General features: G+C 42.1%; 2 protein-coding genes across 8 annotated transcripts in view; one reads left to right on the top strand and one right to left on the bottom strand.

Annotated features, from left to right (window-relative positions):
• Window positions 1–3,797: 3,797 nt before the first annotated feature.
• TIGD6 (tigger transposable element derived 6) lies at window positions 3,798–8,162 on the bottom strand. The gene is made up of 2 exons (XM_061189843.1): window positions 8,054–8,162; window positions 3,798–5,467 (listed from the first exon to the last, which is right to left on the bottom strand). The coding sequence occupies exon 2, from the start codon at window positions 5,382–5,384 to the stop codon at window positions 3,810–3,812; it is 1,575 nt and encodes a 524-aa protein (XP_061045826.1). The 5' UTR covers window positions 5,385–5,467; window positions 8,054–8,162; the 3' UTR covers window positions 3,798–3,809.
• Window positions 8,163–8,226: 64 nt separating this feature from the next.
• Window positions 8,227–22,113, top strand: part of HMGXB3 (HMG-box containing 3) — a 62,093-nt gene continuing 48,206 nt past the window's right edge. For 4 of the 7 annotated variants that reach the window (XM_061189833.1, XM_061189834.1, XM_061189835.1 and 1 more), the window contains exons 1-5: window positions 8,227–8,748; window positions 11,425–11,563; window positions 12,450–12,624; window positions 15,868–16,365; window positions 17,515–17,613. In XM_061189833.1, the coding sequence (XP_061045816.1) occupies window positions 11,427–11,563; window positions 12,450–12,624; window positions 15,868–16,365; window positions 17,515–17,613 (909 nt within the window). In that variant the 5' untranslated portion in view covers window positions 8,227–8,748; window positions 11,425–11,426. The remainder of the gene's footprint in view (window positions 8,749–11,424; window positions 11,564–12,449; window positions 12,625–15,867; window positions 16,366–17,514; window positions 17,614–22,113) is intronic. The other 3 variants (XM_061189836.1, XM_061189838.1, XM_061189839.1) reach the window with 3 other exon arrangements.

The raw sequence follows: 22,113 nt of genomic DNA on the forward strand, positions 1-22,113 counted from the left end.
GTAGTTTGAGGTACAGTTATTTCTAAGTCAGTTGTTTGAACAAGTCCCACATCCTATGTCTCTTCTCTCTTTCCTTGACTACTTTCTCAGCCTCTACTAAGAAATTACAAGTGGCTGCTCCTAGTTTCTTCAGTTGGCTTTATTGTCTCCCTTATGTAGCTCACCTCTGCCCTCTGGTGGCAGGAATATGCTACCACATCCCACTTCAAAGACAACTATGGCCCCAGTAGCAGAACAGTTAATAGGTCTGCAAATCTGGAGACCTATCTATCCTTTGGTATTATGATTTGCTGGAAAGATTAAATGATAAGTGAAATAGTGCTTGACATAAATCAATCAATCAATAAGGCAATCAATAAGTCTTATCTTCTTTCCTTTTTAATGAAAGAGCCCTTAGGAACAGGCTGTGTGGTTCTGGAAAAATGAACCCCAAGATATTTTAGTGGTAAGGCAGGTCCCTGCCTCTAGATGGTAAGGTTCCAAATAGGATGGATAGTAATGACAACAGACAGCATTTGTAGAACACTTAGTCTGTGCCAGGTATACTTTTTTATCCTCATGACAGCACAATTGAGGTAGGTCCTTAGTCCCAGAAGGTTGTCTTACAGAGTGGATTGGTCAAATGGGACAAAACTATATCCTCAAGTGGGGTTGGAGGGAACAGAGAGTCAGGGAGAAGCCACAGAGGGCCTGATGAAGACAGCAGACCAAGAAAGGATAATATCAACCTTTTTTAGTTTAAAAAACAAAGTGTCAAAAAACCCCTAATGTCCAAGAGAAGCAAACTTTCACCTGATACAAACCAGACTGCAAAAGCTCTCTTTTGGATGTGATTTCCATCTACTTGGATATAATTCATATGATATGTTAAATGAGTCAAGAATGTGAGATTTCTTTTTTTTAAAAAAATACCAAGTTTAAGTACATACTTACTGAATATTACTATATGCAAAGCACTTAGACAAAGCCTTTCACACTAAAGTCTTGTCTTGTAGAAATGGAGAATCCTGCAGTGACTTTCTGTGGAAGGAAATAGGTTTAGCTCCATATATCAGAATTCTTCATTATCACAGAATAGATTATAACCTGAACTGGAATAATATTTGAGCAATGATATTCATGGAAAAATTCTGCAAATCCTTTTATTTATTTATTTATTTAAACTTTGGGTTTATTTATTTATTTATTTATTTATGGCTGTGTTGGGTCCTCGTTTCTGTGCGAGGGCTTTCTCTAGTTGCGGCAAGTGGGGGCCACTCTTCATCGCGGTGCGCGGGCCTCTCACTATCGCGGCCTCTCTCGTTGTGGAGCACAGGCTCCAGAAGCCCAGGCTCAGGAATTGTGGCTCACGGGCCTAGTTGCTCCGCGGCATGTGGGCAGATTCTCGACCACTGCGCCACCAGGGAAGCCCTGCAAATCCTTTTAAATAGAGGACAGCCCTACCTTATCTCCAAGTGATTTTCTAGTAGAATTAATGCTTCATGCAACTTTAAAAATAAGGTGGCTTTGACATTACTTGTGTGTCAATTTATACACAAATGTTTATTGATGTGCCTATGATGTTCCCAGCACAGTGCTAGGCACCTTTAAGGTTACAAAGCCTGAGTGGTCCCTGCTCTTGTGGAGCTTAAAGTCTAAAGAGCCACAGAACATTGGCAAAACATTTAAGTGCTTAACTGAATGGTTTAGAGACAAAAGTGCTGAGGAGTTGAGGGAGAGAAGGGTGGAGCAGGTGCTGGAGTCTTCAAGGCTGGAAGAAAAAGGACTCCAGTTAGTTCTTGAAGAATGTGTAAGGCCCAGCTTGGTAGAGAACAGGGTGAGGCATTCAGGCAAAGGCACACTAGCAGACATGGGTATGGAGTGAAGACAATGGCCCATGGTGGGGCCACACACACTAAATTGTACTGAGCAACCAAGCAGTCAACTCCAGAGGGTGCTAAAACTCAGATGAATAGTCTTTTATTTCTGTAGGCATTTGGGAGCCACCACAGACACTTGGGCAAGGGAAAGAGATCTAACATTATGTGCAAAATGGACTTCAGGAGAAAGATGAGGGAAGAAATTAGAAATTTCGTCAGTAATCCTGACACAGATGATGAGAGCAGTTAAGGTGCTGACAATGAGACAGAACCACGGGACTTAGCCAGAAGACACTGTTTTCCTTTCCTATGTGTTAATAATTTAAAATATGTATAGTACTTTTAATTCAAGTTATACTAGTTCGTTAAAAGGAAAAATATCCCAAATAAGCTTTAAATACACATCTATTTAAACGTCTGCTGTTTTTTTTGTTTTGTTCAACAAAGTGGAAGTAGTACTTTCTATGATTAATCTGCTTTATACATGTTTCAATTAAGTAACTACAGAAAGAAGAATAACTGAATTGCTATGGGTTTCTGAAATAGCCACAAAATTAACCTGGGGCAGGGAACTACACTACAACGCTAACAGGTCTTGTGTGTACCTTCTAAAAATGAAACCGACACTTATCTGACTCATTAGAAAATAGATACTAGGGTTTTAAAGGATATTAAGAATGCCTTTTTAAAAAAATTAATTTATTAATTTTATTTATTTTTATTTTTGGCTGCGTTGGGTCTTCGTTGCTGCCCACGGGGGCATTCTCTAGTTATGGTGAGCCGGGGCTACTCTTTGTTGTGGTGCGCGGGCTTCTCATTACAGTGGCTTCTCTTGTTGCGGAGCACAGGCTCTAGGCGCACGGGCTTCAGTAGTTGTGGCACATGGGCTCAGTAGTTGTGGCTCACGGACTTAGTTGCTCCACGGCATGTGGGATCTTCCTGGACCAGGGCTCGAACCTGTGTCCTCTGCATTGGCAGGCGGATTCTTAACCACTGCACCACTAGGGAAGTCCAAGAATGCCTTTTTTATAGGAGAAAAACTTTAAGATAAATTTGATGATAAATTTATACAGCTTTAAATAACTTAAATCAACTCTGCTCTAGCAGACTTCTCTGAAGAACAAACACAAAGGAATAAGGGTGATTTATGAAGTGATTTTAGTGAAGGGAAACATAGTGTGCCCTCACATTAATGACATGAGGCTGGATTATCCACAGGTGTGGAGAGGACCGCTGTGGATTATCCAAATAATCCAAACACTCTCACACGTGTCATCTCTCTCACAAGTGTTCCTCTCACCTTGTCTGGATTTGAGAGGTACACTGGAAGGTATGTTCTCTCCCATGATTGTGATTAACAGCATTCTCTGATATTTACCACATCTTCCAGATTGTATCATGTCTCCTCTTTCTGGCACTTTATTTCCCTGTACCCCAGCATCGTACTAATAATAATCCTGAAGTATTAAAAGATGCTTTGATAGGCTAGATGGCTCTTGTTAAGTCTTTTGGCACAAACAGATGCACCCCTACTGAATACTTGGTGGGGCATTCAAGAGAATAGCTAAGAAGGTTCTAGAGTTACCAAATCAGCAGGAAGGAGTTAACAGTTCTGGAGTAAGAACAGCTGATACTTTTTTTTTTTTGACAGTTAGTGATTGGGAGTATTCAGATGGCCAGCTAAAGAGAGAAGTGCTAGAATCCAGATGGACCAGTGGTTCTTAAGCATGGACCTTGGACCACATCAGCATTGGCATCACCTGGGAACTTGTTAGAAATGAAAAGTCTTGGGCCCCAAATTCCATTCAAGAAAGTTTTCTGATTATTTCAGAAAACTGGAATGTTGTCACAATAATATTGCTTAAAATTTAAGTTCAATATCCTAGCTAAAGAAATATTTATTCTTGTAAACTACATCTTCTAAATTAAAAGAGGCAGTTAATTTCTACATTATTTTATTTGGAGGAACTCTGTAATTTTGGAATCAACAAGAGTTTGTGTCACTCTTCTCATTAAATATTCATCTATGCCATTTAGCTGTCCAAAAATGGCATCAGGAACACCTACACAAGTGGAAAGGAACCATCTAAGTTTCTGTGCACTTGAGATGGCCTCTGTGATGGTGACTTTTGGCTGCTGTGGTAAAGATGCCTCCCCCTCATCTTCACTTCCAGCTTCATCAGTACTTTCACCAGCCACCATGTCCTGGATGACCTCTGTGTCCAGCAGCTCCTGAGAGATGATGAGATCATTATCTGCAGTGACAAAGTCCTGGAAATTTATTTCATTTGGGACACAGGTGGCAATAGCCACTGAGTGCCACAACTTTTCAATGGCAATATCTGGTTCACTGGCTGCTGCTTCTGCATCAGAATCTATCAATTCCACAGGGATGATGCCTGCCTTCTGCCAGCATTTCACCACTGTGGACTGCTTGACTGACCACCATGCCACGGCAATCATGTCAATGGCCTGCTTGATGTCCACTTTTTCTTGATCTTCACTGCTGTTGAGCTTGAGGAGGATCTGTTTTAGCAGGTGGCTCCTGTACAGCACTTTTGTGGTATGAATTATGCCAAGATTCAGTGGCTGCAAGACGGCAGTACACTTTGAGGGCAGATACCCCACCTGAATCCTTTCCAAGCGTGGAAGCATGTTGTGAGCGGAGCAGTTGTCAATCAGCAGGAGGATCCGGCGTTCTGCCTGCTTCATTCTGGCATCCACTTGCATCAGCCACTCATTAAACAGATCCTGTGTCATCCACGCCTGCTGGTTGGCTCGGTAGTCACAAGGGAGGGAATGGACATTCTTGAGGCAGCGTGGGTTGGCTGACCTACCAACAATCAATGGTCTCATTTTTTCAGTCCCTGAAGCATTGCAACAAAAGAGTGCTGTCAACCGCTGCCTTGCTTTCTTGCCCCCTCTACAATGGTCCCCTTTAGCAGCAAGTGTGTGCTGGGGAAGCAACTGGAAAAACACTCCTGTCTCATCAGCATTAAAGATATCATCTGGGCTGTAGTCAGCAATTAGTTTTATAATTTCCCCTGCATGCCACTCATTAACCTTATCTATTCCTAGACCATTCATTAATCTGTCACTATCCTCTCTGCAGACTGCTTTCAAAGCAATTCCATGGCGATCCCGAAATCTGTTCAGCCAGCCCACACTTGCTTGAAAATTGTCATAGCCAAGCATGTTGGCCAAGTTTAGTGCTTTTTTCCGAATGACAGAACCAGTCACGAGAATGTTTTTGGCATGGATTTCTTGAAACCAAGCAAAAACAGCCTTATCAATGTCGTCATAAAGAGCATTCCTCATCCTTTTCCTCTGGGGTCCCACAGATGCCCCCCGCACCTTTTCTTCAAATTTGGCACGATCCTTTAAGAATGTAGACAAAGTAGAAGGAGTGATACCGAATTCTTTTGCCACATCGCCTTTCCTCTTGCCTGAGTCCACAGCTTCCACCACTTTCATTTTCTCCTCTAGGGAGAACTGCCGACGTTTCTTGTTCCCCTTGTTTGCCATATCTGTAGAATGAGGGCCGGACCACAACTACCAGGGCTGTGTCTGTTCCTCCTCTTGGCTTGTTTTGCCACAAGTGAGGAAAACTGAGAAGACAAAATGGAGTGCCTATCAGGAACCAAAGATAATGGATTCCCCCTAAAAGATGGGTTCAGATTTTTAAAAATTGTATTAGAAAAATGATAATATAAGGCCGAAGTCAAGAGAAGATAGGATCATGCTACTGACTTTTTGTAGAGGTTATTTATACAGACTCATAGAATGTTTGAAATAAAAGAGATATAGTCTAGTTAAACTTTCTGAGCCTTTGTAAAAATAATAACAATGTCTGGTCTGTCTACTGTGAGACTATATTGAAGTAACAGATGGTAAAAGAGCTTTGCAAATAGCAATGCATTGTATAAATTCAAGGAATTATTATCTGGCTCATTTTAAAGATACAGAAACTGAGGCCCAGGGAAGGGGCCTACCCAGGTTCATAGAGCTCAGATTTCTTGACTCAGATCAGTGCTATTTCTGCAACTCCATAGTCCTGCTTGAAATTCCACCACAGTGAGATCTTCATAGCTCTATCACTGCTTGGCTTGGAAGGATTTTTCACTGCCGGAAGATGTTTCTCATAGCCACACATTCATTTAATAAATATTTACAGGTGCCAAGTGGTAAGGACACAGTGAAGAACAACATAGTCAAGGTCTCTGCCCTTATGAAATAATACAATGTGATGTAGGTAGACAAACAATAAGTGAACAGATAAATTAGTTAATTACAGAGTGTGATATGTGCTATGAAGGAAATAAACATGATCCAACAGTAGCAGTTTTGGTAATTGCCTGCTTAAACCTTTTATCATGAGAGTCCTCAAAGAACAAGAGGAGGCTGCTGTGCTTCAGGCTGTGACTGCCCCTTTTTAAGGACTGGCTTCTGTCACTACCCCCACACATCTGTCTATCCAATCATGGCATCCTCTGTGTGCTAAGCACTGTGCTTGATGCCAGCCATACAGAGATGAATGCAGCATAGTGCCTACCATTGAGGAGCTTACCAGGGAAGACAAAACTAGAGTATGGAGTGCTATAACAGAGGTTACAGAGTACTGTGGACGAGAAGACAGAAGTGGGATGATCAACTGGGTGGGACACAGATCGGCAGTGTACTTCAAAGAGGAAAAAATATTGATGTTGGGACTTAAAGTATAAACAAATAGGAATTCATGAGATAGAAGGAAATATGTGTAAAGGCAATTAAGTACTATAGAAAATAAAAAGACATGATCAGGAAAAAGAAAGTCTTTGGAGAAGAGAACGAGGATCTTGGGACAATAAGATACCTTTGGAGTTTTGTTTTCTGTTTTTGGAATGACATGATCAGATTTGCACTTTAGAAAGAGTCTTTTGGTTGCAAGGTGGAGAACCTAATAGGTAAAGTCCATTTTCCTAAGAGGTGGCCCTAAATCTGAAGGTAAATGCAGGCTAGCCTAGTAGGCCATATATAGTTGGGATGTGTTAATTTGAGTGCAACAAAAAGCTCCTGAAGGATTTTAAGCAAGGAGAAAGATGACTGCTGTGTGAAGAATGGAATGGAAGGGTGTCAGAGAAAAAGAAAGAGACTAGTTAGGAGGCTGTTGCCGGAGTCCAGATGTGAGATAATGGTGGCTTGGATAGAGTAATAGTGAAGATGGTAAGAAGTAGTCAGTTTGGGACTATGTTTTTGCGGATCTTGCTGATGGACTGGATGTGAGGTGCAAGACGAGTCAAGGATAACTCCGAGATTTCTGGCTTGAGCACTGAGCAATTGAGTGGATGGTGATGCCACGTACTGAAATGAGAACCAATTATTGGTCCTTTGTAAACATAATTTGTTACTTTCCATGCTTAATATCGCTTACATGTGGTAGGGCTGGGATTCAATCCCAAGGCGGCTCAGCACAAAGCTAGCATTCTGAACACTACACAGTGCTATATAGCTTGTTCTGGGAACAACCAGTACTGAGAAGAGATGTGGAGAGAGAATGAATCAAGAGCCAAACCAAAGTCTTGTAGGTCGAGATAAGTTTGAATTTTATTCTAAGTAAACAAGAGGACACTGGAGGGTCTTAAGCAGAGAGTGACCTAATCAGGCTTACAGTGCAAAAAGATCAATTTGCGTGTTGTGGAGAATAGATTGTAGAGGGAAAAGAGAGGAGATGGGAAGAAATTGCCTCAGTCCAGGCAGGAGATGACGGTGACTAGGAGAAGACTGGTGACGGTGGTAGATGGAGAAAAGTAGGCAGATTGGAAATGCACTTGCAAGGTAGTGAGGGTGAGGGGACTTGTACGAATGTGGCACCATCTGTGACATCGGCGGGAAGGGACACTGCAATCCTTATCTGATTCCAGAGCCTCTCCACATGGTCATTCAGCTCCGTTTGAATCACTCACTACCATTACTGTGTGTAGGACGGTGGGAGAGACGGATTGAGGGCAGATCACTGGGGTGAGGAGGACGGCTTCATGCGGCACTAGGAAGTAAGAACCCTGTCCTGAACAAGCCGGGACAGTGATGAGGACTGGGGTCAGGCCTTGAACGCCGTGCTGGGAGGGTGGTGCTCGGGCTCCCCTGGCCAGACGTGGCTTTGACAGGCGAGGCGGGGCCTCGACCCCTCACGCTCGCCACAGCCCCGCCCCATTTACCTGAACGCCCTACGGCAATGCCCTGGGGCTGAGGGCGTCCACCGTGGGCGGCCGCAGCTTCCTCCTCCTCCCGGAACCTCTAGCAGGAAGTAGTCCGTCCGCCTTAGCGGCCCCCTTCTAAGCCTCTAAGCACTTTCTAGGGGCCCGCCCCTCAGCCCGGGCTGGGCTGTTGCGCCTGCGCAAGGGGTCGCACGCAGTCACGCGCCGCCGGCCGCTTCCGGCGCGCCGCGAGGGTCGCCGGGACGGGTTTTCCTAGCGGTCCGAGGTGTGCTGCTGCTGTTGCTGCCGCTGAACCGGTGCTGCGGCGACGCCCGTGTCCCTGCTGTCTTCCTCGGGCTCCCCGGGGCTTGACCCCCGGGGCTCTCGGCAGGCGTCGGTGAAGAGCCTGCGGAGAGAACCTGTGCTCCCACACCCGCCCTCTACAACCCCATATCACGACTCCGAGGAAGGGGAGAGAGAGGGGCTGTCGCGACTCCGTGCCGTGTGTCGCCGGGCGGGGCCGCGGGGCCGGGGCTCCTCTAGCCCCCGGGATGCGCGCGCGAGCCCTCGTCTCCACTTCCTTGTTGCCACTGCCACGACTGGAGCCGCCTCTCTCCGACAGCGGGGAGCGCGAGTGCGCCGGCCAGCCCCCCCGTCGAGCCCCCTGGCCGGGCGCCTCCGGGAATGTGAGCCGCGCGGCTTGCACGCTTCTCCGGGTAAGTCCCGCCTTCGAGCGCCGCGCCTCACCGCACCGGCTGGGCGCCCACGAGCTGGGAGCTGCGGCTCTCTGAGCCCTGTTGCCTCGTCTGCGAAGTAGGAGTAGTGAGCCTTAGTTTCCACCTCCCGCATTCGGTACCTTTGGGACATCTAAGGCCCACAGGCCGACCATGGCCCACTGCTGAGCCGTCAGAAGCCATTTAATGAGGTTCCGAGGAGGATCTGATAGGACAGTGAAAGCGTGTCACAAATTTCAAGTACTGCCTTATTTCTCTTTTACAGATGAGAAAACTGAGGCTTAGAAAGAGTAAGTAGATTGCTCAAGGTCATAGAGCTCTGTGCGCGTGCTGTTAAAATGCGTAACTTAAATTTAGTACCCTGATCTTCTGCCCTCCAGAGCCCTTGGTTTTAACCTTTATATTATCGTGCCTTTTTTTTCTTTTTTTTTTGCATTGCTGTACTGAGGCCTAGGATCTGAAAATACTCTTGGACCCAGGCTTAAACCGGGCTACTCAAACAAGCCAAAACCCAGGGTAGTCTGTTCCTGCCCCTACCCCAATATGATTGTAATGACTTTGTTTTCTAATTTGTTTTGCTCTGGGTGCTAAAACCCTGTATGTTATTCTTTACAGAAGCTCTCCTGCAGTTATTGCTTCTCTCAGCAAGACTCAAGGGCTGAGAAGTCAATTATGAAAGGCAAAAAAAGCACATTCCCACATAGCCTTGATTTGAACCCTAGCATCCCTTACCCAATGAAGGCAGTGGCCTATTTCTTACCGAGCCAAGTTGTGGGTTATGTTCTTCTCCAGAGTTGCACTATAACAATGCAGTGGGGTTTTTTTGTTGTTTTTGTTTTGTTTTCCAATGGGAAGGGAAATCATTTAGAGATGGTACAGAACTAGAAAGAACCTTAGGAATAATGTGTTCTTAGCCTCAGGTATATCTTTGAAATTATAGGCGAAATACTTGTCTGCATTTTCGGGGAGAGGGTTTTTCCCGCTTTACAACATTCTCAAAGGGATTCTTGCCTCTCAACAAGTTAGGAGCCACTGATTTCAGCCTCTTCAGTCTCACTTGAGGAACAACTGAAATTTAGGGAGGGGAATAGACTTATCTGAGATCGCATGGTTAGAATTTAGACTTGGATCCTGGTCTCCTGACTCAACACACAGTGCTCTTTTTCTCATTATACCTTATCAGATACCTCATCATTTGTGGAGTGAGTTCTAAATGAGATGTGAGTGGGCCTTGTAATACACATATCAGTTCTGTATTTACTTACACAGCTCATTCTTCCCAGAATCCTAAATTATCTTCTGACAGATTTTCCAGAGCAACTATATTATTTCTCTCTAATAAAATTCAAGTGGTTTTTTGGGAGCCATTCTCCATCCAAGGATTGAGTCTGTGGGTAAAACTCCAACTTAGCGAGTGGCCACAAATAAACTAACTCTTCTTGAACCCAAGGATTGAGTCTGTGGGTAAAACTCCAACTTAGAATGTGACCGCAAATAAACTAACTCTTCTTGAACTAGTCATTGAATTTTTTTAATGCCTTCCTTTCCCTAGGAAAAGCTATCAGTAGGTTTTCTGTTTCTTAGGCCAGTGCTAGAGAGTTAATGTCGGTCTGTCAGATTACTGTTTAGACCTGAGCTGTTCAATACCGCAGTCACTAACCATGTGTGGTTATTTAAACTAATTACAATTAAATAAAATGAAATCCATTGAGTTCTTCAATCACACAAGCCACATTTCAGGTGCTCAGTAGCCATAATTAGCTACTGTATTGGAGGAGCACAGATGAAGAACATTTCTGTCATCGCAAAAAGTTTTTTAACAGTGCTGGTTTAGAGGGTTGTGGGTGGAGATGGGAGCAGTGTAGTATAATGGAAGAAGGCTCACAGTTGGATTTTTGAACTAAAAAATCTGCCTTTCAAGTCCCTGGGTGTGGTGGCCTTGGGCAGGTCGTTAAGCATCTCAGGCAGACATGATTCATCTTTAATAATGAACCCTTTTTGTATAGCACTATTCTCAAATGGAGTTATGTCTTTGAGCCTTATCTCTCTAAGTCTGTGGTAAGGTGGGTGAGACATCTCTTTTTAATGTGTGAGAGAATTGAACCTAAAGCAGCTAAAGGACCTGCCCAAAGTCATACAAACTGGCAGAATGTAAAGAAACTTTGCTACATATTGGCACTTAACACATGTTTGAATGAATGAGTGAATCAGTGAAGCATTTTGCTTAAGGTGATGCCATGAGGGAGTGTCCAGAACTGACTCCTGGCCAAGTATTTACCTGTTACCATATGGAATTCTTGTAATGTGGGGCTAATCTTTGAGTTGAAGGATTACTGAGTATCCCATGAGTGAATATAAGTGAAAGGGCTCTCTAAGCTAGTGATCTCAGGTTTGCCTAGTCAGAGGACTCACCTGGCGCAGGTGTTAAGCACACGGATTGCCACACCCTTTTGTGATTCTGATTCAGAAGGGCTGAGGTGGAACCCTGGAATCTGAATGTTTAGTAGGTTCCCCAGGTGCTTCTTAGGATCCATCTGCTGAGTTTGGCAAATGACTGAGTCTTAAGGCCCTGGCAGAGATAAGGATCATTGGATCAGCAGGCTGCTGTCCCCTTTAGGGTAGATTCTTGAACCTTGTTTATGTTTGACTTTCCTCTAGCCATGGATGCATCATATGATGGTACTGAGGTAACTGTCGTGATGGAGGAAATTGAGGAAGCCTACTGTTACACCTCCCCTGGGCCACCCAAGAAGAAGAAAAAGTATAAAATACATGGAGAAAAGGCCAAGAAACCCAGGTTAGCCAACACATTTTGGTAGCTGGCATTTATAAACAGAAGCTGCTTGGAGAGCTGTGTTGAAGAAGACTTTAGTCTGTGTCCAGATTCACCGAGAGTGCCATGTCATTTGTTGAAGTCTCCTGATGGGCAGTGGGGTTGGGGGGAGAGGGTGATTGAGAGTGGGAAGTGGCCGATTGATGCCAGCAGTTGCCATTCCTATCCAAATCTTGGTCGTGTTTCTAGGCTTTAGCAGGAAATACACATACAAATGGTGGAAGCTCTCTACAAGAGAACCACTTTATTTATTACTAATGCCATTGTTATTTAAATATTTAATTAGGACATCAATAAAAATTTGGAATTATAAGTAGCGCCAATGATATCTATAAAGAATATCCAAATTGTAGCTCTAATCTCCCTCTTAACTGTGAACATTCCAAACTTCTTGCTGAGACTCCCAGCACTGGGTCACTTTGATAGTTCTACTTGCTTCCCTCTCTCAGCCTTGGCGAGGTGCTGTTGACCAGTGAGATGACCAAAGGCTGTGTAGAAGAGTAGGGTGTGAGTGGTAATTAGTCCTCTAATTAACCTTTTCCTGAAAGCGGAATGACGGGACACCTTTATCTATCTTTGCCCATGTTGGGATTTAAGGCCAGTCATCCCTGCAGAAAAAGTGGTCATGGAAAAGTAGACCAGACAAGCCTTTGCTTCCACGTTTCTGGAGGGAGAAACCTCCCCCTGTTCACCCTCTGGAGGTGTTATTTAAATGTTTCTTTGCTTCAGTCTCTATTTAGAGAAATGCTTTTGAAATGAAAAGCTGGGTTTTGTATTTAGCTCTTCACTACTCAAACATTGTAGTATTTACTGGTTGAGGGAAAACCTTAAGAAGTCCTTGCTTCCTCAGGTCTGCTTACCTTCTGTACTATTACGACATCTACCTGAAAGTGCAGCAGGAGCTCCCCCACCTCCCTCAATCTGAGATCAATAAGAAGATTAGTGAGAGTTGGAGGCTTCTCAGTGTGGCGGAGAGGAGTTACTACTTGGAGAAAGCCAAACTAGAGAAAGAAGGTTTGGATCCTGTAAGTAATTTTTTTTTTTTTTTCTCCAGCTAATACCTCCATTGCCTTAGTGGTGAGGCTTTGGGGAGTCCAACCCCCTGTTTTCCTGTTTCTTTCTCTCTTCTTAGGAAAACTTTGAGTTGAGTCATTTTTACCTTTCTTGAGTCTGATATTGTCTGCTTCCTTTTTTTTTTTTTTTGGCTGCACTGTGTGGGTTGGGGGATCTCAGTTCCCTGACCAGGTATTGAACCTGGGCCATGGCAGTGTGCCGAGTCATAAACACTGGACCACCAGGGAATTCCCTGTCTGTTTCCATTTCGGTCATGCCCTGTACTCTCTTTATTCTTTGCTTGCAGCAGTACATGATCTCCAGTGAGCCTTAAGTTCCTTTTCTGAATTTTAGCAAAACTTGGAGCCACTTGTCCTTGTGGGTAGTTAGTGTTATTTTTCTTCTATAGAGTAGTTTCTACAGGCATTTTTCCTACACCATGAATTTTCATGTTATCAATTGAGTGTAAGTATAATTTGTGTTGTGCTGACCACTGTCAGTTACAAGTAATCAGCAATTAGGCTTGCAAGTTTAGAGGTAGACACAGCTGCTTTATTTAAGGCCACATTCTTTTGTTAACCACTGGTGGTATTGAACTGTGCTAGAAGGAAAAGTGCAAGGCTAAAGGTGAAATTGATGGAGGACATTGAGCCTTTGAGTGCTTGGATTAAAGAATAAGCAAGGAAGCCCTTAGGTTTGTGTCTGTCAGCCATTTTGTTATTTCTAGTTCACAGGAATAAAATGGACTGACAACTGTTAACACTGCTGTTTTTTTTTTTAAACTGAAATTCCTGCAGGAAAAATAACCTTGTTATTGCAAGCTGAAACCTTTTAACCTTAACTCCTTTTTTTTTTTCAATTGAAACAATTGTATCTAACTTCTTTTTTGATAATGTAGAGCAAAGGTTCTTCAGGAATGCAACAACTATGTTATAGCAGAATGGGTTGTATGTCCCTTAGTGGAGCCCATCTGCCACTGATTGCCATTTAGATTATTTTGTCCTTGTTGGCTTGGCATTTCCCTTCTTGGAAGAGCTTTGTGTTACCTAAGGTCTTGGAGATTCCACTCTGTACTTCTCCTCTAGATGATTTGTTTGTAAACTGTGAGTCTGGGAAACAATCCCTGTGGAGAGGGGGAGGCGGAGTCTAGGAAAGGTACACATATTCTCTTTGGTTTCTCCATTATAAGGTCACAAACTTTTTGCCCATGATATAAGAAAATTTTACCTAATCCTGGAGTGATATGGTTTTTAAAACCAGACACTAATATAGGTCCTTATTAAGGCTTTTTAAAAAAAAAATTAAGTAGATCATCGACAATGATTTTTCCTTATCCATATGTAAATTTATATCTACCATCATCTCTACCACTACCCCCAAGATCATTAATAGACTAGCTCTAATATTAACTAGCTGTAACCTTGGAAGAATCACTTAACCTTTGAGTCCTGCTTTCCTCATTTGTAAAATGGGGATAATAGTATCTATTTACAGTGTTTAAAATGGACAATGTAAAACACCTAGCTGAGTTCTTGGAACATACTGACTTGGTGAGTAAATAACACTCTTTAGTAGATTAAATGTCCAGTGACCGTATAATAAGAAAAGGTGGCATTTAATGAGCATCTGGAATGTACTAATACAGGGTGAGGCTTTATATGCTGTTTGACCTCTCCCTGATTACCTGGTATACAGGTGGGACCCTGCTGCCTGCATACTTTGGGAGCCCGTCAGAGACCTTGGGGCAGGCTGTCTCCTTGGCAGCCCTTCAGGTCTCCTGCCAAGTGGCTGGGCCCATGGTTCCAGTGTCATTCCTTATAGTCTGTAAGATGACTGTCATTCATGCTGCCCTGGTTTCTTGTGCTTGGATTTGTTGATTAAGTCCAGACCAACCTTTGTATTTGCCACCATTTAGTCTTGTTCTCTTGACCTGTCTGCTTCAAAGCGTGACTTGAGAATATCATTTCTTCATTATCTCTCCAGTAAAGGCTCCATAAAGGATTTGGACAGTTTGCTTTCATGTTTCATCTCAGTGCTTCTTTTAACTTTCATCTCTGAGTGCTTCCTTTGTACCCTAAGTAGTCTCATTGACTTCTTGCTTTTGATTTATTTAAGGATCCTTTTGTAATTGACTTAGTTCCTTTTAAATGATGCTTCTGAAATTATTTTTTGGTCTGTTTAATTTCAGTTCTCACTTATCTGTTCATTTTGAACTTTTCTATCTTCCTCATTGGGTAACTTTCAGTTTAAATTGAAAAAAATAAAAGCACCTTTTTCTTGGTGCCAGTTAGCCGTGCAGGGCTGTGCTTCTAATACCTGGTCTCCTTGCTCCTTAGAAGACCTGGCCTGGAGTCCCAGCTTTACTACTTACTAATTATGTGTTTTGGGAAAGTTTACCCTCCTTGAGCTTCAGTTCCCTCATTTGTGAAATGGGAATGATAATAGTACCTAACTTAGTAGTATTGCTTTAAAGGTCAGGAAAGTATTTTCTGAACCTTAAGATTCTAGGTCATTGGTAATATTTATATTCTTCTCCCTCCCCACTACCTCCCAATATATTCAGGTCCTTATCAGATAACCACCTCCCTATACACATTCTCTCATGAAGCCTTCTTATTGATAGCTTTGTGATCTGTTCATTCTCTTCTTTGCAAGTCTGGGAGAAGCCAGTGATGTCAGAATCCTTGCTTGCTGCCCTGAGATCCAGCATGGCCTGTTGGTTTGTATTTTATGCTTTTAAAGGTTTCACTGAGCATTTTACATTCTGGTATCTAAATCTTCAGCCACTTTGGAATCCTAAAGTACCAAAGCTGGAAAGGAACTCATAAATAGCCAGATTCAGCTCCCTCATTTTACAGATGGGGCAGCAAGGCCAAAAAAAGGGAAAGGATTTGTTTAAGACTACGCCAGACCTGGGATTTCAGCTCACAGTTTCAGATGCCAAGATCAGTGTCCTCTCTGGAATCTAATCCACGTTATCTGTCTTCTGTGTGATTGAGTGAGTAAGTTACATTGGCTAAAGTGTGATTCAGATGAAGATGACATTGCTGTTGGCAGAGGCTGACCCTGTCTAAGTCTTAGGTCAAGAGAATGGAGTCTTTCTGGTTCCTTTGCAGAAAAAAAAAGAAGGAAAAAAAGGCTTATAAGTATATATCTATGTGGTCTTATTCCATTTATCTCTGCTTGTCTCCCCGACCTGGCTTCTTCATCCTCAGAACTCTAAACTCTCTGCACTGACCGCTGTGGTTCCGGACATCCCAGGTTTCCGCAAGATCCTCCCTCGCTCAGATTATATCATCATCCCCAAGAGCAGCCTGCAGGAGGAGCGGAGCTGCTCTCAGCTAGAGCTGTGTGTGGCCCAGAACCAAATGTCCCCTAAAGGACCATCCCTTGTGTCCAACACTGCCCTGGAGACAGTGCCCAGCCATGCAGGCATGGCAGAACAATGTCTGGCTGTGGAGGCCTTAGCTGAGGATGTGGGAGCCCTTGCCCAGCCAGGTGCTGTACAGGAGATCACCACCTCAGAGATCCTCGGCCCAGATGTGCTCCTAAATGAGGCTTCCCTGGAGGTAGGGGAGAGCCACCAACCTTACCAGACAAGCCTGGTAATTGAAGAGACCTTAGTGAACGGCTCACCAGACCTCCCCACTGGAAGCCTGGCTGTGCCCCACCCCCAGGTTGGGGAGAGCATGTCAGTGGTAACAGTCATGAGGGTAAGTGACTTTGGTTCTGATGATTTTGCTTTACCTGGGATTGTTAAAAAGGCAGCTAGCACCATGCAGTGTGATTCTGAAGTAGTGTAAGTAAGAATACTGGTGTGGCACTTCTAGTTGGACTGCAGTCCTCTTGAACCTTTTTGTCCCCAGGCTTGGTCCAAGTCCCCAGGCTTCAGTTTCTTAGGCACTCTCACCAACTCCTCTTGCCCAGTATAGCCAACATTTTCTTCACATGAGATAAGGTACATTAACAGGAGGGATGGGGATGATATTTGGGCTGTCCATGAGTCAGAGCCAGGATCTGTTTGGCTATTAGTATTAGTTAGAATTTTATGTTCCCTTAAGATTGTATCAGCAAACACAATGGCACCTTGAACTGTTCAGGAGAATTTTTTTAAATAGTCTTGTTGGGCACAGAGTAAGTAGGAAGAAGGAAGTTCTCTTCAGGGCCAGGTTGATGGGACTAATAGCTGAGAAAGAAGAGGGAGGTATCTCCCCAGTGGCTTTTCTATCATGTCCAGTTGAGGAGAAAGAACAGTGATTTCAGTGATTCCACAGCCTGGTCCCCTGGAAGTGGAGAGTGGGGGAGCTGCCACCATGCTGTTACCCCGGGTACGATGGCATCCTCAAAGAGGTAGTTGTTCTCCTTAGGCTAAGAGGACCAGCATGCGGCGGCCCCTATGGCCTAGACGGATGAGAGCAGATACCCCTGCAGAGGATTCTGTGCCAGGCGTAAATCCGTTTTATTACTTGTTGCTGCAGTGCTGTTTACGGTGATGAAGCATGCCACTGGTTAAGGCAGATTAATAGGTTGCTAAGAACATTTGACAGGGTCAGAAGAATTGGGTTCTTTCACTAACTGCTTATGTGATCTTAGGAGTTCTGAGTCTCTTAAGAACCTCAGTTTTCTCATCTGTAAAATGAGGATAGCACATTCCCTGTGGTACTGGTTTTCTCTGTTGCTGATTGTTCTTAATTAAACTTTTATTTTGAGATAATTGTAGATTCATACATTTTTTTGATGTGCCCACTGGATAAGCACATTATCTATGGTTATTGGACTTGATCGGTCTTCAGTGTTGTGGATGGTCCTGGGTGTTCTTCACTCCATCTCAATAAAACTTTCTTCTCTCCATGTACCTACAGGATTCCAGTGAGATTAGCTCCTCTGCGCCAGCTGCACAATTCATCATGTTGCCTCTTCCTGCCTACTCGGTTGTGGAGAACCCCACCTCCATCAAACTGGTCAGTGTGTGGGGAGTTGAAGGAGATTAAGGCTCCATAAGAATTCTCTTCCAGGTAGTTTTCTAAGTTAACAAACTTAGGACATTGGGACTGGCAAAGATCTCAGAGATTTTTCTGGTTCAGGTATTCTTAACTGGGGGTGAGGGAGTGAGGGAGGGTCTGTGAATGGACCTCCGCAGGATCCATGAACTCCTCAAGTTACATACAAACTTTTCTCCTTGAGAGAGTATTTTCCTGGGATAGGTTCCATGGCTTTTATCAAAATTTCTGAAGCATACGTGTTTTAGAAAAATTGAGGGATCACTGATCTAATTCAATGCTGTTACTGTGCAGGTTAGGAAAAAGGTCCAGAGAAGAGAAAGGACTTGTTCTCTCTATGATTCAAGGCCACTGGGCTGCAAAACAAGGCAGAACGAGGACCCTGGATCTTTTGATTCTCAGATGTTTTTTCCATCACACACTGCAGCATGTGGGCTGAGATTTATTCCTAAATATCTCGTTTCTTTATGATATTGTAAATGGTATTTTATTTTTTTAAAAATATTTATTTATCTATTTGGCTGCATTGGGTCTTAGTTGCGGCATGCAGGATCTTTCATTGCAGCACGCGGGCTTCTCTCTAGCACGCGAGCTCTCTAGTTGTGGCCAGTGGGCTCTAGAGCGCCCGGGCTTAGTTGCCCCACGGCATGTGGGATCTTAGTTCCCTGACCAGGGATCGAACCCATGTTCCCTGCATTGTAAGGGGGATTCTTAACCACTGGACCACCAGGGAAGTCCTTGTAAATGGTATTTTAAAACTGTTTTCAATTTCTGGTAGTTCACTGCTAGTATATAGTAATACAATTGATTTTTTGCTTATTAAACTTGTGTGCTGCAACTTTGCTAAACTCATGTATTCTGCTAGCCTTTTTGTAGATTCTATTGCATTTTTTACATAGATGGCAGTGTTGTCTGCTAATAAAGAGAATTTTATTTCTTCTTTTCTGATATGGATTCCTTATTTCTTTTTCTTGTCTTATGGTTTTGTCGAGGACCTCTCCAGTACAGTGTTGAATAGAAGTGGTGAGAGCCGATATCTGTGTCTTGTGTGTCGTCTTAGGGGGAAAGTATTCAGTCTTTCATCATTAGGTATAATATTGGCTGTAGGTTTTTCAAAGATACCCTTATCATGTTTAGGAAGTTATTTTTGCTGGGTACTTTTATCAGGAATGGATGTTGGATTTTTCAAAATTTTTGTGTGTCTTTTAAGATGCTGGATTTTGTCAAAATTTTTCGTGTTTTTTTTTTTTTTCTTTTTTAGTTTGTTAATGTGATTAATATGATTTTTCAAATGTTAAATCAACTCTGTGTTCCTGGGATAAACTCCACTTGGCAATGATGTATTATCCTTTTAATATATTATTGGATTTGATTTGATAACATTTTGTTCAGAATTTCTGTATCTATATTCACGAGGGATATTATTGGTCTCTAATTTTCTTGTACAGTGTTTGTCTTGTTTTAGTATCAAGGTAATGCTTACCTCATAGAATGAGTTGTGAAATATTTTCTGCTTTTCCATTTTTTTGGGAAGAGTTTTGTGTAGTACTGGCATTATTTCTTCCTTAAATGTTTGGTTAGAATTACCAGTGAACTCATCCAGGCTTGGAGATTTCTTTGTGGGAAAGTTTATAATGGCAAGTCCGATTTTTAAAATATATGTAGGACTATTCAGATTATCTATTTTTGAGTGAGCTTTGATAGTTTGTCTTTCAGGGAATTTGTCCATTTCATCTGAATTGTCAAATTTATCGACATAAAATTGTTCAAAACATTCCCTTATTCTTTTTTTAAAAAGCTGTGGTAAAATATACATAACATGAAGTTTACCATTTTAATCAATTTTAAGTGTACAATTCAAGTGCTGTTAAATATATTTACAGTGTTGTGCAATCATTACCATTATCCATTTTCAGAACTTTTTCATCTTCCCAAACAGAAACTCTGTATCTATTAAACAGTTACTCCCCATTCCCCACCCCACCCGTTTCCACCCCAAGCCCTGGTAGTCGCTATTTTACTTTCTGTCTTAGTATTTGTGTGTTCTAGGTACCTCAAATAAGTGGAAACATGCAAATATTTCCTTCTTGGTCTGACTTTTTCACTTAGCATAATGTTTTCAAGTTCATCTATCTTGTAGCATGTATCAGAATTTCATTCCTTTTTATGGCTGAATAATATTCCATTGCATGTGTACTATTTTTTTTTATCTATTCATAAACATTGATGGACATTTGGTTTGTTTCTACCTTTTGACTATTGTGAACGTGCTACTATGAGCTTTGGTGTACAAATGTCTGAGTCCCTGCTTTCAATTCTTTTGGGTATATACCTTAAGAGTAGAATTGCTGGATCATGTGGTAATTCTATGTTTAAAGTTTTGTGGAATTTTATCCTTTTAATATCTATAGAATTTGTAGTAATTTTACTTCTCCATTACTGATACTGGTAATTTGGGTCTTCTTTCTTTTTTCCTGATAAGCTTGGCTAGAGGTTACTGATTTTATTGCTCTCAGAGAACAAGGTTTTGGTTTCATTGATTTTCTCTATTGTTTTTCTGCTTTCTGTTTCATTCATTTCTGTCATTCTTCTGCTTACTTTGGGTTTAATTTGGTCTTTTCTAGTTTCTTAAGGTAGAAGCTGAGGTCATTGATTTGAGAGCTTCTTTTGTAATATAGCTGCTTAGTGCTTAATTTCCCTCTAAGCACTGCTTTAGTGGCATCCCACAAAATTTTTTTTTTTTATAAATTTGTTTATTTTATTTATTTTTGGTTGCGTTGGGTCTTCATTGCTGCATGGGGCTTTCTCTAGTTGCAGGGAGCAGGGGCTACTCTTCGCTGTGGTGCTCAGACTTCTCATTGCAGTGTCTTCCCTTGTTGCAGAGCACAGGCTCTAGGTGTGTGGGTTTCAGTAGTTGTGGCATGCAGGCTTCAGTAGTTGTGGCTCGTGAGCTCTAGAGCACAGGCTCAGTAGTTGTGGCGCACGGGCTTAGTTGCTCCGCGGCATGTGGGATCTTCCCGGACCAGGGCTTGAACCCATGTCCCCTGCATTGGCAGGCGGATTCTTAACCACTGTGCCACTAGGGAAGCCCATCCCACAAATTTTGATAATGGTGCATTTTCATTTTCATTCAGTTCAAAGTACTTTCTAACTTACTTCTTTGACCCATGAGTTACTTAATTATTTAACAGATATTTGGGATTTTCCATGTGTCTGTCTTTATCAATTTCTGATTTGATTCCATTGTGGTTAGAACTTTGTAGTTTATAAGACCTGAATCCTTTTAAATTGATTGCAGTTTATTTTATGGCTCAGAATATGGATTGTCTTGATAAATGTTCTATGTGCACTTGAAAAGAATATGTATTCCTGCTGTTGGGTCGAGTGTTCTATACATTTCAGATTAGGTTGAGTTGATTGATAGTGTTCCTTATTGATTTTGTATCCTTACTGATTTTCTGTCTACTGTTTCTGTAAATTATTGAGAGAAAGCATCCATCTGTCATTGTAGATTTATCTGTTTCTTTTTGCAGTTCTATTAGTTTTTGTGTCATGTATTTTGACTGTTATTAAGTACACAAACGTTTAGGATTGTTACGTCTTATAAACTGAACGCTTCTTCGTTATGAAATGACCTTTATCTCTGGCAGTATTCTTGCCTATGAAATCTACTTAGTTCTGATATCAACCTTTCTTTTGATTATTGTTATTAACAAGGTATATCTTTTTCCATCCTTTCACCTGTTTGTACCTTTGTATTTCAAGTACCTTTTTTGGTAGGCAGCATATAGTTTGGCTCTAAGAGCAAGACCTATCTGATGATCTCTGCCTTTTAATTACAGTATTTAGGCCCTATGTATTTAATGTGATCATTAATATGGTTTGGTTTAAATCAGTCCTCTTACTATTTGTTGTTATTGTTGTTGTTTTGGTCCTCTCTGTTTTGTTGTACTTTCTTTTGAAATAATTAAGTGTATTTTATGAATCCATTCTATCTTCTTTGTTGGCCTATGAGCTATTAACTTTGTCTTGGTTATTGTATTGGTTTCTTTTAGGATTAATAGTACATACCTTTAACTTGTCACAGTCTGTCTTATCCTCTAAAACCCCTGCTGTGGATAAACAATACTTTCTTCGATAAGAAAGTTGTAGTAAACTAATTATTCTTCCTGAGCCTTTCCTGTTCAGGAAATTTATATTCTTTCATGGTTTAATAAGTGTCAGCCAAGCTTTTCTAGAAATACTTAAGAAGGCAGCATCAGCCTTGAACACTAGCATTATTTCCTAAAGTCATTTCTATAAGTTGCTGTTCAGGAGTATTTCCAAATACATGGTAATTTATTTATAGCACTAACTTTGCTCTGAGGTGTATTCAGAATGAATATTCCATGTGGGGCCACAGTCTGAGAAAAGATAAGATATAATGTTTTACCCATTAATAATAGTCTCACAAACTTTTTG

Source organism: Eubalaena glacialis, chromosome 4, assembly GCF_028564815.1.
Source record: "Eubalaena glacialis isolate mEubGla1 chromosome 4, mEubGla1.1.hap2.+ XY, whole genome shotgun sequence".
NCBI lineage: Eukaryota > Metazoa > Chordata > Mammalia > Artiodactyla > Balaenidae > Eubalaena > Eubalaena glacialis.